The sequence below is a fragment of the Botrytis sinoallii genome (genome assembly GCF_014898435.1).
Source record: "Botrytis sinoallii strain Bc 23 chromosome Unknown BSIN_024, whole genome shotgun sequence".
In the NCBI taxonomy this organism is placed as follows: Eukaryota; Fungi; Ascomycota; class Leotiomycetes; order Helotiales; family Sclerotiniaceae; genus Botrytis; species Botrytis sinoallii.
In genome coordinates, this window is record NW_024066051.1 from 68,821 (window position 1) to 85,130 (window position 16,310).

The 16,310-nt window shown below is 43.2% G+C and overlaps 3 protein-coding genes across 3 annotated transcripts; 2 read left to right on the top strand and 1 right to left on the bottom strand.

The window, feature by feature from the left end:
- Nucleotides 1–1,229: 1,229 nt before the first annotated feature.
- On the bottom strand, nucleotides 1,230–6,675 carry EAF02_010089 (uncharacterized protein; the record flags this gene model as incomplete). Its single annotated transcript, XM_038906137.1, has 3 exons — nucleotides 1,230–2,184; nucleotides 2,243–2,937; nucleotides 2,989–6,675. The coding sequence occupies 3 exons, from the start codon at nucleotides 6,673–6,675 to the stop codon at nucleotides 1,230–1,232; spliced, it is 5,337 nt and encodes a 1,778-aa protein (XP_038753864.1).
- Nucleotides 6,676–9,879: 3,204 nt separating this feature from the next.
- On the top strand, nucleotides 9,880–11,125 carry EAF02_010090 (uncharacterized protein). The gene is made up of 5 exons (XM_038906138.1): nucleotides 9,880–10,021; nucleotides 10,277–10,456; nucleotides 10,523–10,674; nucleotides 10,723–10,819; nucleotides 10,878–11,125. Exons 1-5 carry the CDS (start codon nucleotides 10,009–10,011, stop codon nucleotides 10,898–10,900), a joined length of 465 nt encoding a protein of 154 aa, XP_038753865.1. The 5' UTR covers nucleotides 9,880–10,008; the 3' UTR covers nucleotides 10,901–11,125.
- A 1,446-nt stretch (nucleotides 11,126–12,571) lies between these two features.
- EAF02_010091 (uncharacterized protein) lies at nucleotides 12,572–15,442 on the top strand (the record flags this gene model as incomplete). The annotated part of the gene is made up of 2 exons (XM_038906139.1): nucleotides 12,572–13,340; nucleotides 13,392–15,442. 2 exons carry the CDS (start codon nucleotides 12,572–12,574, stop codon nucleotides 15,440–15,442), a joined length of 2,820 nt encoding a protein of 939 aa, XP_038753866.1.
- Nucleotides 15,443–16,310: the final 868 nt, after the last annotated feature.

The following is a 16,310-nucleotide window of genomic DNA, read 5'->3' on the forward strand; positions in this document are numbered from 1 at the left end:
ATATTGGATGCTTTGGAAAACATACATCGTTTGGTTCTCTCAGAACAATGACTTTAAACGAAACGAAAACGAAATGGGATTGGATAATTCCTCTAAAAATGAGATGAAAGCTATGATCTAGAAATGTGAAATTCAATAGCGTATACTTCGGAGTCGACAGTATCAGTATTACTTATCATAACATAAGTGTGATGCTACAACTCGTAATCTTTCGGTTAATATTCCTGTTCCTTCCTCCTTCTTGAGATGATACAGATTGATCATGAAGTGATATGAGGAGAAAGTTCATAGAATTAGCATCTGGGAGAATAATCGAGTCGGGTAAAGAAGGTATTTTTAGAGGAGTATATAAGAGATACATACATGTTGGAAAATGAGAGGTTTTCAAAAAGTGACGAGATACTCAGCATCTCTCACTCATAATGGTCGTCATACAAACCTCTCCTCCCAGAATGTAAGAAAAACGAACCCTTTAGACTCTTGACTCTTAAAGCACAGAACTTTAATCTTAGTGTTTATATATCATATATATATACATACATATATCATACCACACACCATCTTCAACCCCCCCCCCCCCCATCGAATATCAAATATCAATCCAACAACCCATCCAAATCCTCCACCGAATCCCCCTTTCCCCCTCCTCCCTTCCTCATCCCCAATACACATACAATACACACAACCAACTCCTAATTATTCTACACAAGCCAATCAAATTCACAAACCAGATACTCCATCCACCCAAGATCCAGAAATTTCTGTATCTGTATCCCTCTCTAGAATGTAATTGTTTACCAATATCATATTCTCAGATTTCATTCCAACTTTCAAAGTTATTTCAAGAGATTTATATACAAAAAAAAATTACAAAAAAGAAGATATATTCAGAGTAAACAGTTTAAACAGAAAAAGACGAATCATCATAAAATAAAAACTCCTCATCAATCAATCCATAATTTCTATAAAAAAACGCCAGCTACAACTGGTGGTATGGTATTATATGCACATAAAAACACTTTCCTCCCCCCTTCCATCCATCCCTTCCCTCCCATCAGACCCATCTCCTTTTGTCCAGTAGTCAGAGTCAAGACTCGCCTGCCCAACCATTCATTCATATCATTATCAATCAAGATCTAATCCTCCTCTGCCCATTCCTTTAACCCCGAGCCAACTTTCCATTCGTTCGCACGATTGCACAATCACACACTAGCTCACAACCTCGTCACCTATTCCATATGCCCCTCATTAAGCACCATCTCCAACACGATCTGGTTCCCCACAATTTCCGGATGTGCCATTGCCAACTTCAACGTCCTATTCATAGCCCCTCCCGCGCCACCCATCGGATTCATAGTAGCCATAGAATTTGCGCCTGCTCCCTGAGGGTTTGTACCCGCATCAAGACATCTTACATCACTACCCGCAATAACTTGTCTCAATCTACCATTCTCTGCATTCCTCACTTCGACAAAATCGCTATCGAAGAGTACCAAGTAGGCACCATACATAGCTGCCGTTTTAGCTCTTCCTACGAATTCCATGATGACGGATCGAGATACTTCGCCATGTTTATCGACATAGACACCACATTCCGCATAACATAGAAGGAACTCAGCATCAGAAAGCCTGAACATACCTAGAGGTCTTTGACCTTGGAGTCGAGCGGCTATGGATGCTATATTTTGATTTTTGGTATCTGGGATACTCATTGGTACTTTTTTGTCGAGGGTCAAGAGTTCAAATCCTTTTTGAGTCGAGATGGCAATGTAAGATTGGAAGAGATTGATGGTGAAACATTCGGTTGGAATATAGAATTCGTCGAATTCACGGAAAAATTCAGTATTACCACCGAAACGTTTACCAAAAAGACGCGACTTTTTCTCCGAGGATTTTTGAACAACTGGCTCTAGAACTTTGAAGACGGAGTGAAGACTCTCCTTTTTCTTGTAGAAGACTAGGGTTCTTTCTTTCATACGAGCTGTAGCGAAGAATGATACGTCGCGAGCACCGGAGAGCTTTTGAGGTGCTCGTCGAGATGAGTCTGTATTGGTCCCAGGAAAGTTTGAAGCAGGAATGATTACGTCGAGATGATATGCAACCAAAGATTTGTCGGCAATGATGATGCACAGGGAGAAATCTTCGAGAACGGCGATTTGTGTAACTTTGGGCATTTGAATAGTCCTATCAAAATTAGCTTAAGGTTTGTTGAAATTGGTGATAGGCTGTACTTACTCTTGACCATCCTCGAGGATTTGATGCCTCAGAGATATAAACCCCGTAATCCGTTCCAATTGCAATCAAAAGTTTCCCATATGACATAAACGATACTGCGCAGTTTACTTGAGCTCTGCATACCGGAGACGGCCGAGGTTTTGATCCATAACTGTGTTCCATGTCCCTGACAGCTCTATCTAGTGGCGTACCAGAAATAGAAATGAGAGCCCTTTGCTGATAGATCGTTGAGTTGTCATAAGCAAAAGCACTATCAGCAACAACTTTAAGACGGAAAGGCTCAGCATTTTGCGCAAAAAGAGCCGCTGCATAACGAGTTTTCGCTTCGATTATTTTATCACACCACTTGTCTCGATTTGCGGCCGATGGAGCATATAGAGTATAAACTTCGGCTTTGCCCAGATGCTTGATACGGAATGGATACATGACCTTTGCATCGTTGTCATTCATATTATTCGAATTAAGTCTTGTCACGGAAGCTGTAGTTGAGACTGAATTATTAGAGTTTGTGTGCTCCAATGTTTGCATTCGCTCAAGTCCGCTAGTAGCATTCGTGGCAGTACGCATTAACCTTGCTTCGGCAGCGTTTGCTGGAGTAGTCTTGGCGACAGTTGTCGTGACAGCACCAATACCCTTCACAGCGGATTTCTGTACTGGATCATCGTCACTGCTCTCGAGAACTAAAAGCTGCATTGGAATCGGCTAAAATGCATGTCAGTAGTGCTATATAACTGGAGGTTAGTCAACACTCACAAGTTTTGATACATCATAAACTTCCTTCTTCCGCAAACCATTGGCATCTCGTTGAATAACACTCTTGGCTAAGACAAAGTAATGATCAAAGAGGATAGCATGAGTTTCCAACCAGGTGAATCGATTATTACCTGCACGCTGCAGATCTCCTCTATGAAGGAGCTCACGGCCTAGATGATCCAGATTGAGCTCGACACGCTCCATGCCAGGGCGAAGATAGAGCTTCGACTGGAGCTCAATCATATCAACTTTTCTACTCTGTTCCTCAACCTTAGCATCACACTCTAGGGTGACTGCCTTGATTTCTTCAATGGCTATCGCTAGAGTTGCTTTCTCGTCGCTATCTTTGGTCATATTTTTGAGAACAGTACCAAGGAGGAGACCGTAGCGCTGCAATCTTGTGATCGGGGCTTTCAAATATGTATTCCAGTCTAGACGACCAGAGAGCTTGTTGTCTCGAGCTTGGTCTAGAAATTGGCGGAAAAGAATATTTCTGTCTGCTTCTCTTCGAACCAGATAAGTGGCGTATGGGAACCCAGCAGCATATTCGATATATGCGGACTTGGCCTTCCTTATCCATTCTCTGAAAATGTCGCTGAAGCCCGTCACCCAAGGTCCTTGCTCTTTTTGTCTGTACTTTAATTGTGCAAGTAGATGATTTTCATTAACATCTTTAATGGCTTCGACTTTCCCGAAAACAGAAGCAACAAATTTTGTGATCTTCGTTTTTGCGATGATGGGAGGTTGCCACGAAGCAAGATTATCTCGATACAATATACGTAACACGTTAATCTGATCCATGTAGATATCCTCCGACATGACTATCTCATGGAGGTTATTCTGTAACTCAATCTCTTTCTTGGTTACACCCCCAAGGATTTCCTTTGTTAGTTTAAAGAAAGTGATCCAGTCCTCGGACTTTCTAGATGGTTCCAGAGTTTGGGACTGTAAGTTGATCTTCTTTAGTGTGCGAGTACAATGATGTGAATAACATCGTCCTTCGATTTCATGTTCATGAACCTTTGGCGCATAGCATCCTGACCCTGTCAATTGCCATAATACACCGGATACTTCACCTTGGCCAAATTTGACCCACTCTTCATCTTTCACCAAAATGCCAGCGTCGAACATAGACTTTACGACTTTTTCACTAAGGGTTTCTGCATCCGCTGTGTTCATGGTTGGTACCATGTGGGTGAACAGGGCTATAAGGCCATCTTCGATAGTCTTTACTCGGAGATCTGATTCGCCTTCTCCTGTCTCCCCGCCAGCCATCTCTCGTATCCAACCTGCAATTCCACTCAAAGCCCATGGCTCTGTACACCTGCGCAATTCGGCAGTTGATAACCTTCCAGGTGAAAACTTCTTACGGCGGCCGGCTGGCAAGGCGGGTAGATCAAGCGTCCCTAGAGACGCTGGAGTAGATGCATCATAACCATCTAGTCCTGCAGCCGAGCGAAGCATAGATTGTCTATTGCCCTTTGCTCTGGTTTGACGCTCCTCGGCATCTGTTTTCGAGCGAACGGGAGGTATTGTTTGTGCAGTATTGCTGTGACTATGAAGAGATGATGATCTGGGAACATATTGAAGGGCCGGCTGAAGTATATTTTGTGGGTATGCTTCCGGTCCACTAGGAGGATACGGCCTCGCGCTGTCGACACTGGAAGAGTAGGAGTGTGAATAACCATGCGAATTGCGGTAAGAGCCAGCTGGTTGTAATTGCGGTGTCCTATTTTCGGACATCGGAGGGACTGCCGGAAGAGGCCGTTGGTAAGATCCCGGAGTCATCCCCGGATGGTAGAACATATCTGGAATTTCATCTCTCGGGGGGCTATCACTTCCAGACCTACCACTTTGCCGAGAATCTAAAATTCGAGATTGAATTGAATTCTCATCACCTTCATCAAAGCTCAACCGGTGAGCATGAGAAGTTGGCCTTTCTAGACCGCCTGTACCGTAGTTATCAACCCTGGCTTCTTCAAAAGCAGGGAAAGGATGAAGTTCACCCTCGCCGGGCATGGAGTAGTCAGCCATCCCTCCCAAACCACCTCTTTGAGCGCGACTGTCAGAACGACTAAGTTGGTGCGGTGTCGGTAATGGTCGACTTTGATCTTCCATCTCACTGCTATGTTCTGTACTCATACCAGCAAAATCATCTCCATAAGACATATGTGCGTCGTAGCCACCGCCAGCGAGGCCTAAATCCATACCTTTGTAATCACTATCACTACTTTCCCCTTGAGGTAGCTGAGATTGATGTGATGGTTGCCCCTCGTAATATGATGGTTGTCCTTCGTATGGTCCACCAAAACTCAAGCCCCCCGAACCTAGTCCATGGGATTCTTGTTCTTCGGCAATGCGCATAGCTTCGAGGCCAGCAGCTGCTTCCAAATCGCTTTCGTCATCTTCGTAATTATCGTAAGAAGTTCCCTCGGTATGTAATGTAGAAGCTGTAGAAGGAAAACGGTCAACACCAGTACCAGAATGAACAGTAGTTGCTCTTGAGTCATATCGATGTAATTCACCATCCAGAAGGTCTCCATTCCGGTGGGAAGTTCCAAGGGCATCTCCAATATCCGCAAAGATTTGTTCTTGGGTAAGTTCTTCATCTGTCTTACCTTGTATTCCTAGACCCCAATCATCTTCATCTCCGGCACCTTGTTCCATTGGCGCACTAGGTAAGGGTCTTTGCGTTGGGTGTCTCTGTAGTGTGGTTCCAGGAGAGGCAGGCATAGGTATCACGGGGGCATTTGAAGAATTTGTCGAAGAACGTTTGGGCGGAGGAATAGGAGGGATTTCTTGAGATATGGAGTCAGTTGAATTCTCTCGAAGAACACCACCGGGGAAATTCGGGTATGTGGGCATTTGTGTAGTTCTCCTGTAATCATAGTCGTCTTCAGCAAAATTGTCCCCGTTAGTTGGATATGGAGTTGTAGAAGGCGGTGGATTATATGAAGCCTGTCTTGGGGGTAAAGTAGCCGAGTGAGGAGCATAGCTTGGACTTCTCAAAGGTGGCGAATCCATGTAACTTTCGTATATAGCACTTGCGCGAGCTGGAGGCGATGAAGAAGAAGAATTGTATGACCAATAGGACGCCGATGTAGAGGTAGGAGTTTGCGCATAGGAATTGTTGTAATTGTTGTACGCAGAGGCAGTAGACGAAGCGCGTGTGGGATATTGCGATGGCTGATAAGCTGCAGGATTATACGATGTAGAATTCGAATATTGGTGTTGACTGGAAATACTCGGGCTATATGAGGGTTGAGGACGATATTGTGAAGGCTGCGAGTGCGACTGAGACCTGGCAAAGTTCTGGGGGTTGTATGCAGGCTGTTGGGGAAGTGAGGGGGATTGAGATCCATTCAGAGGTTGGTATTGATGTTGATATCCCGACAAAGCGGGACTACCAGGTGTTCCAAATGACGATCTGCCAGGCGATTGCGGGCTCATTGAGTTATTTGGTATGTATAATTCTTCTGATGGCATTGAAGCCCTCGCCGATGATGGCGGGGCAGGTTGGTATCCGCTATTACCCGGGTCAAAAAATGCAGCATCATCTCCATTGTCAAAACTAGACTGCCTATGCAAGCCTTGACTCGGGTTATTCGAGGGTTGACCTGTTGGTGCACCGTATTGTGCTGGAGGTACATGTCCGTAGCGTCGCCCACCATTTGCGTGGAAGGACATGGTTGCGATAACAAGAATCTGTCTGCGCAAGAGCTCAAGTTCCTAATGAATTCGTATGTACAATAAGAAACCTGGGAATCTGCGAATCGACCAGCCAGCTTATTATGATTGTATCTTAGTTTCTGAGCATCTGGCTTGCTCCGCGCGATTAGACAGTCGAGATGATTCCCATTTGCTGGTCGTTGGGAGATTGTGCTTAGGGGGAAGATAGCTAATCGGTCGATTTTAATGGAGCGTCAGGGAGCGTCGAATTTTCCAGAGAATCAAGAAAGGTCGTCGTCTCAATGCTGAGCTTATGCGCGGTGTCGTGTAATAAAAATGCTTGCTTGCCCAGGTTTTGCGACAATGTGGGAGATTTCGATGCGGGTATTCGGAGTCTCCGTATCAGAGCAATCCAATCTTGACTGGGGACTAACAATTGATCCTTTGACCTTTGGATTTTTCTGCGGGGGAAGGGAATGTTGTGATAATAAGCAAAGTTTTCCAAGAAGATTAAGATATTTGTAGGAGTTATTTAAATAAAAGCGAATGACTGAGTAATAAGGAATAAATGAGTCCAGTAGAAGATGGTATAGCCTTGTATCTTTTGTCTTATTCAAAGAGAGGTAGGTAGTTCTATGTGTTTGTTGTGTGTGAAGTCGTATATGCTTTTGATTTTGATTTTGATTCTGGTTTTGATTCTGATTATGATTCTGATTCTGATTTGGTCTTTATCTTTGTATACTTCCCAGGTAGCGTAGGTCGGTAATATTTATTATTCCATTGTACCATATAAGACGTTCTGGAGCAGCTGAGTGTCGTCGCAAGCTCTCGAATGTTGATTGGTTTGATTGACCACCACTTTTCAAAAGGTTATTTAAGCCCAGATGTAATTATAATGACAAGATCTAAATCATTGTAAGATTAAATTCTATATCTAGACCTTTCTCAATTAATGATCAATGGGGGTAAAAGTACCTGGTAGTTTGTACGCGTCAAGCAATTCAATCAATCAACCCATCAATAAATAAGCTTCCAGGTTATTAGCTTGGTATTCATTTGCTCGTTCATTCTTTCATTCATATGTACATACGAGGTATCTTCATACTTTCATGCTTTCATATATCTCAGCCCTTTTACCATTCAAAGAGGAATGTCATTGTCAACCAATGTCTTTGCTATTCATTCATTCATTCATCATCATACCATTGGTGTTATCACTCCAAAAGACTTCGCCCCGCTCACACATTACCATCTAGGGATGGATTCACATCAATGATGGATGGCACAGGAAAAAGAAAGGAAAGAATGGGATAAGCCTCATGGTAGGGCTGTGTGTGTGTGTGTGTGTGTGGCTAATATCATTCAAAAATGCAAGACGGCGGCACAGAATGCAGATACATGATATATCAAAGGTAAGCAAGCTAGAATCTAGGATCTGATGTTGGATTTTCTGTCATAGCATACCACCTACTTCTGTCAATCATGTCAATCACGTCAATCACGTCAATCACGTCAATCATGTCAATCGTCTCAAGTAAGGTTATTCTTAAAGCTGTGATCGGGTCCCCAATCCGAAGCCCTTAGGTTAGATGAAGTACAGGATCGAGAGGATCAATGATATCGAATATTGATCGTCAATCTTGTACCAGAAGAGGTTTTAGAAGGGTGAAGGGTCTCCAGTAGTTCTCCAAACCGAACTCCTTGAAGCAACATTCCACGTGGATCCCATGTGATGAAAGAGAAGTTAGTAACATCAAACTTGAGTATGAGTTCAGATTTCAGATTTCAAATTTCAGACTTCATACTTCAGAGCACAGAGAAAACATTGAATATCTCATGTTTTATCAGTGTTAACAAAGACCGCTTGCTCCATTCTATCCTCACATTTGTTGGCATTCCAATTTCTTCTACATCTCGCCATTCATCAGTTTAATATCACAGCCATGTCTATAAATTATCCCTACACGTGTCACCACTGATTCACAATTAGCCAGCGCATGGTCAGATTGTAAGATATCTGTGGGCTCTGGTAGCCAAGTTCGCCAAGTAATTCTTTTGATAAGAATCTTTTCCAAACGGCTCTTTCTTCGTACTTAGCCCATGTGGAGGTTTGGGCGGAATGATGTTCAGAAAACCTTTCAGTCGTTTTACTTTCCCGAGACCCCTATTTGATATCCTCCTATAGACTGACAGCGTTGACTTTTGTATGATTGCGGGACCTTCATTGACAAAGGCAGTATGAGGAACACTACTGTGTTATGTGTCTTGGCAAAAATAATCCAATCGATCACGAAAATTGCGAACCTTACAGCAAAAGCACTGGCGCTTGAAATTCAGGGGTAAGGAGGCACTGCGTTCTGTACATCAAGTCAATATGTACTCACCACTTTGACCTGCCGTGGCAATAAAGAAGACCAATTACCGTGGCTACCATATTATCATACTGATGACTGCCAGTGGCATGGAGTCGTATGAATGAAATATTCGAAACAGTGGCTGTATATGGGCAAGGATATCCTCAGGCTTCTCCGTACAGAGGGAGAGCATGAAAATCACAGTGAAACTGGCAGCAGCATATATATCTTTGCTGTACATAGTATGGTTTAGCGGTATATGCTTATACAGCTACGGGAATTCCTCACTCATATGTGCTGCGGTATCGAAGCTATTGACGATTACAATACTGGTGCCTGGTAAAAACCCAGCAAGGAAGACAATTGCCGGAAAAGTTCTGTCCTCTGATTCTCGATATAAGCAAATACGGGCATTTTTGATTTTATGGGCATCTCGGAGAGAATTAGTGACGGGGCGACGAACGGCGTGTTCATATGGATGAGGACGACTCTGAGCTTGGCGACGATGGAGAAGACTTCAAAGAGCGACGCTTTGAGAAGGAGTACCAGAGCATTAGATTGAGATATTCAAGGCTCGTTGTGCCAGCCATAGAGTTTTGAATATCGGCATACCGTTTGTCTGTAATTTCAAACATACAGCTTCGATATTAAACTCAATTCTGAGCATTTACATGATATTAACTACTCCGCTGGTACTGTGAAGTTATTAGCTTTCCATCGACGTCAGTGTTTGACAACGACGAACGATTATGTAATCTCACAGCAACGTCCGGTCACCGGTGTTCGGAAATAAAGATGATTGAATTGATAATCGTGCAGATGAATTGCCATTTACCAAACCCCACTTTCGGTATGGAATGTTCAAAGCTTCCAACGAGTTCCCACCCCTCTTTCTTTCCTATTTCTACTGTTCTTGCAATCGACCACAACTTCCAAATTCTCATTGAAAACCTCAAAAACTCCCAAATCAACAGATTTCATAACATAATCCATCAAAATGGTTAAAGCAGGTAAGTTTTATATCTCCAATATCGACTTCTGCCGCCCCCACCCACATATCTGATGCTGTAACCAATGGCGGGGTCAGCTAGAGAGCTTTTGAGCACATTTCCTCTGTCAATGGGATACCCGGATGGGTAAACTATCTCAATCAAGCATCTCATCTACATCATCCCCATATCTTGCATTCCTTTTTTATCTTTCGTTGTTTCACGGTTCCAAGTATGGAATAAAATATATACTAACCCTGGTTCTTTCCATTTCAGTCGCTACCGTCCGAGGTGACTCCAAGATCTCCGGTACCGTTACCTTTGAGCAATCCGAAGAGAACTCTCCAACTACCATCACATGGAACATCACCGGAAACGATGCCAATGCTGAGCGTGGCATGCACGTTCATCAATTCGGTGACAACACTAACGGCTGCACATCTGCCGGTCCTCATTGTACGCTTTTCAAGCTCTGGGTGGAATACACATACAACGGAACATAAGGCTGACTCGATATTTTAGTCAACCCACACGGTCAGACCCACGGTGCTCCCACCGACGAGGTTCGCCATGTAGGTGATCTTGGAAACTTCAAGACTGATGCCCAAGGAAATGCTACTGGTTCCGTTCAAGACAGTCACATTAAGTTGATTGGTCCATTGAGCGTCATTGGCGTATGTACTCTCTCGCATCATTGATATGTGATTGCTAACAGCCCTCAGCGTACCGTTGTTGTCCACTCCGGAACTGATGATCTCGGTAAGGGAGAGAACGAAGAGTCCAAGAAGACTGGTAACGCCGGAACCAGACCAGCTTGTGGTATGTCATTCATTCACTGGAGATGCAGGTATTGAACACATTACTAATATTCCCATAGGTGTCATTGGTATTGCTGCATAAATGGTGTAGCACACAAAATGGTATGAAACGAAATGATATGATCTGATGAACATGGAAAAGGGGTATGAATAGTATAGCTTAGTTTGCCTGCTGTGTCTAGTTTCAACAGAAAAGCAGTCGTTTTACTCCACTGATTTTGGTCAACTTATGATTTATGAATTATTGAAGCGAATAGAAAAAAGCTATGTTCATCTCAGCTCCGAAGTCAATGATTGTGTGGTAAGCTTGATTCGAGTGTTGAGTACTGTTATATGTGATTTTTACAAATTCCTATATTGAATCGAAGTTTGCTTCACAAAGAACAAGCAATACCTAATTACTTGGCATATATAGTACAATATTGCATCATTTTGTCCTGGTGACCGAGGCTAACGTTGTTGCCCCTCGCCCAAGTAGGGTCCATTGATTTATATAGATTTAAGCTCCCGTTGACCGGTTATCCCGCCATTGAAGTTTGCTTATTATAACTACTACCTAGGTAGGTACGCGAGGATTGAAATTAACATCATTCTCTATTTTCACTTCAGTTGCATTACATGACATTACATTACAGCAAATTACAGCAAATTACAACAGAGTTCTCACCTACCCACCCAAGACAGTGTACGTTACATATACCTCTCAGCTGGCTGAAGGGTAACCATACATTTCGAACATGATCTCCGGACAACATGGATTACAGCTCCATGGAAATACATCTTCGCTTCATGCACCAATGATCTCTTCCAGATCCTTACCCCACATCAAGGGTTCAATGGGACCTTACAGTAATGGAATTATATAAAATGTAGCCTCATCTAAATGGATGATGAAGCTCCAAGAGAACACTTGACCTCTTTCCATCTTTATCATTTTACCATCTAATTGACTATTTAAAGAGAATTGGAATACCTGATATTCTCGATTCTCTTGCTCGTTGAATCTAAATTTGTATTCTGCATCTTTTTACTATCTGTTGCATCTTACTTGATTCCATATGTAAGTTGTACAATATTCCCTTTTCCTCCTTCCCCTCATCCTCACCCTCACCCTCACCCTCACCGCATATGTATACAAGAACTGCCTGCCGCAATCCGCATTCTACGCCACTTAAATGGAGGTGTTGAGAAGGCTACCGACCTCCAGCTAGGTATGGATGAACGAATTGAGAATCAGAAACTGGGAGTAGATTCATTGGATGAGAGAAGTGAATTCATGAGAAGGGGGAAATTGATGACTAGTCACTACTCTCCCAAAAGTAGCTTCAATTTGTCGATTTTCACCATGATCAATTCATTCGACCCTCAACCACAAACCGGAGAAGGAGCTTCACCTTTGAAAAGTATTATAACCCAGATCTGGAAAGTCTAATTTTCAATTTCGATTTCGCACATCCTGCTTCGAGATTCACTCTCATGCAAACCACATTTTCATACGGCATCCAGCAGATTGTATCTCGAACACATATAAACGAAAACATTCTACTGTATTGCTTTGACGAGATTCAATATCATACCGCGACGCCTAGACTACTTAAACCTACCCAGTATCTGCAACTCAAATCGCAGAGACAAACAACTCTCTTTTACACGAATTCAATAAATTTACAACAAGAATTACAACTCCCACTACACGCATACCTATACCTATACCTATACCTCCACCATTGTTGAATCTTTCATTATAATCAAAATGGGTGTCAAAACATTCAAGATTGGCTCTGCGGCAGGCGTTTCTAATGACCGCAAATCTTCTAGCAGCTCATCGGTATCAAAAGCTTCTCAGGAATCTGCTAACCTACCTGAACCTTTTCCTAGTCCCCGCATTCCACCACTCGGAAAGAAACGACTTGCCAACGTACCTCCATCTGATTACAGCAAAATGGTTCTCAATCAAGCAAAAGTTAAATCCGTCTTGAGCGGCGACAGTCTTGTACTTACCTCAGTTGAGAACCCGGATCTCGAGCGCATTTTGTCCTTGGCTTATTGCACTTCACCACATCTGCGAAAGGAAGGTGACGAACCATTTGCATTTCAGTCTCGCGATGCCTTACGAAAATTAGTAGTGGGCAAGGTTGTACAATTCCAAGTCTTGTACCAAATTCCAAATACTAAGCGCGAATATGGACTTGTTTTTCTCAATGATGGAACCAAACTACCGGAAGAAATGATAAAGGAAGGTTGGCTTAAATTGAGAGAAGATGCTGGCCGAAAGGAAGATTCGGAATCGGCCCTTCAACAACTCGACGCCTTACGTTTATACGAAGCTACCGCACGCAGTGAAGACAAGGGTCTATGGCAAGAAAATGGTGGACGTATCGAGGTCCAGCATGACATGGGCAACCCAGAGTCTTTCTTAGATACATGGAAGGGAAAAACAGTGGATGGTTTGGTCGAACGTATATTGAGTGGTGATCGAATGCTTGTGCGTTTGATTGTTACTCCTACACAGCACATTCAAGGTCGGTTTAAGCAGATTCAAGTATGTGAAATAATCAACTGACAATAATTAGTTATGACTTTGGTCGCTGGTATTCGCGCACCAGCTACTGAGCGAGTCAACCCATCGAATGGACAAACAGCTCCTGCGGAACCATTTGGAAACGAAGCACGACGTTTCGTCGAGGAAAGACTATTGCAAAGAAATGTTAAAATCCATATTCTTGGACTTAGCCCACAAAATCAACTCATTGCTTCAGTTATCCATCCCAAGGGAACTATTGCCAAATTCATCCTCGAAGCTGGACTTGCACGATGCACCGATTTCCATTCAACACTCCTTGGCTCAGACATGGCAACGTTACGTGAGGCTGAAAAGCGTGCACAACATGCTAAACTCGGTCTGTTCAAGGACCATGTTGTAAAGAACAACGGTGCAGGTGGAAGTCTTGAAGCAACTGTTACCAAAATTTTCAGCGCCGATCAAATCTTTGTCCAGAACAAGGCAGGTGTTGAGAAGCGCATAAACATTAGTAGTATTCGTGGACCTAGACCTACTGAGTCATCTGAAGCACCTTTTAGAGACGAAGCTAAGGAATTCCTTCGAAAACGCCTGATCGGAAAACATGTCCGAATTAGCATCGATGGTTCAAGACCAGGCACTGAGGATTATGATGCAAAGGAAGTTGCCACCGTTACTTTGAATGATAAGAATATTGGATTGCAATTGGTTCAAGAAGGTTGGGCTTCCGTAATCCGTCATCGAAGAGATGACACCGATCGCGCTCCTAACTACGATGATTTATTGGCTGCACAAGAGAAAGCCAAGGAAGAAAAGAAAGGAATGTGGTCTGGAAAGGCCGCAAAGGCAAAGCAATATGCTGATGCATCTGAGACTGTCCAAAAGGCTAAGCTACATGTTGGATCATTGCAACGACAAAAGAGAATCCCGGCCATTGTTGACTTTGTCAAAGGAGGCGGCCGATTTGTTGTACTCGTGCCTCGTGAAGGCATTAAACTCAACTTTGTTCTTGCTGGTATTCGAGCTCCCAAATCTGCTAGAAATCCAAGCGATAAGAGCGAACCATTTGGCAAGGAAGCACACGATTTAGCCACACGAAGATTATCACAACGTGATGTTGAAATCGATGTATATAATACCGATAAGGTTGGTGGCTTCATTGGTGAACTTTACATCAACAAGGAGAGCTTTGGTAAAATCTTGGTTGAGGAAGGTTATGCAACTGTTCATCAACACTCTGCCGAACAATCCGGAAATTCGAAGGAATTATTAGCAGCTGAAAAGCGCGCAAAGGATGCTCGAAAAGGTCTTTGGGCAGATTGGGATCCATCTTTAGATGTGGAAGAAGAGGAATACCAGCCTGCCAATGATGATGAAGTCACTCAGATCAAGAGAGAAAAGGATTACAGAGACGTTATTGTCACCCAGGTTAATGATGATGGAAAGTTGAAACTCCAGATCATTGGTACTGGTACTTCGGCTCTTGAGACCATGATGACTCAATTCAAGTCTTTCCACTTGAACCCATCCAACTCAACTGGTCTCCCCGGTCCACCAAAGGCTGGCGATTACGTTGCGGCCAAGTTTTCCGAGGATGGTCAATGGTATCGTGGTCGCATACGCTCCAATGATCGTACTGCTAAGGAAGCAGAAATTGTTTATATCGATTATGGTAACAGCGAGAAGATTCCTTGGTCTCGTCTCCGACCACTTTCACAACCACAATTTTCAACGCAAAAACTTCGCCCACAAGCCGTTGATGCTATCTTAACTCTTCTTCAATTTCCTACAGACAAGGATTATATGAATGAAGCAATTAGATATATTATTCACAACACCGCCGACAGGGAACTCGTCGCAAATGTCGATTATACAGCTCCAGATGGAACTTTGTATGTCACATTGTTCGATGCTAAGAGTCAAAACTTGAACGATAGCATCAATAATGATATCGTAGCTATGGGTCTTAGCATGGTTCCAACTAAGTTGAAGGGTTGGGAGAAGGGATTTGCGGATGTTATCAAGAGTTTGACTCAAAGTCAAACTGAGGCTAGACAAAATCGCCAGGGTATGTGGGAGTATGGTGATGCTTATGAAGATTAAATTGGTGGATGGAAGATGAAGGCTGGCCAATAATCAACTACTAAACATCATGAATTTCTCTTACTGTTCCTTGGCTCATTTTATTGCTGCTTTTGATAATTCTTGAGAATGTATCGCGAGCTTGTTTCTTGCATGGTATGGCATGGCATGGCTTTTCATAGCATAGCATAGCATGATGGTACATCCGTTCTCTTTTTTATGGCATTGCATTATAACTCACGCTGGATGGATGAATGGATGGATGGATCATTTGCATGGGATTTATAAAAGTCTTTTTGGTGGATGGATGGGGATGGATTGGTTGGCTGCATGGGGAGAGGAAAGGAGTGAGTGGTTGGTTGGTTGACTGGCATGGGAGAAGTTGATACCCTTCTACCTACTTAAGTATTTCTGGGTCTTGGTCTCGGTCTCGGTCTCGGTCTTAGTCTTGCTATCTAACTTTATCGGTTGGACTGGACTGGACTGGACTAGACTAGACGAGACTGGACTAGATTAAATGAATTCTTTTACTCGCGGAATTGGGAGATTGATTTGTGTCTTGTGTATGTAATGTGATGTGATGTGATCTAATACGATTGAAGAATTCGAAAAATGACAGTTGGGTTTTAGAAATTGTTTTTGATTTGATTTGAAATTATCTCTGGGTAGGTAGGTAGGTAGGTAGGAAGGAAGGAATCTAGTGGGTGATGATTTATGATATATGTACTATGATATTTTGGGGAGTAGTGAGGGGTGGGGAGGGGAAGGGATTGAATGGATGGATGGGTGAAGAAGGGGGTTAGTGGGATGAGTTAGGTGGGATGAGTTAGGTGGGGGTTGGGAGATGGAGGGGGATAGAGGATAGAGGGGTATGGAGGGAAATGGAGGG

Bases quoted from the DNA above. Each gene is read 5' to 3' on its own strand.
- EAF02_010090 (XM_038906138.1), top strand. The intron at 10,457-10,522 runs GTACGCTTTTCA...TCGATATTTTAG, and splicing joins CACATCTGCCGGTCCTCATT to TCAACCCACACGGTCAGACC. The intron at 10,675-10,722 runs GTATGTACTCTC...AACAGCCCTCAG, and splicing joins GTCCATTGAGCGTCATTGGC to CGTACCGTTGTTGTCCACTC.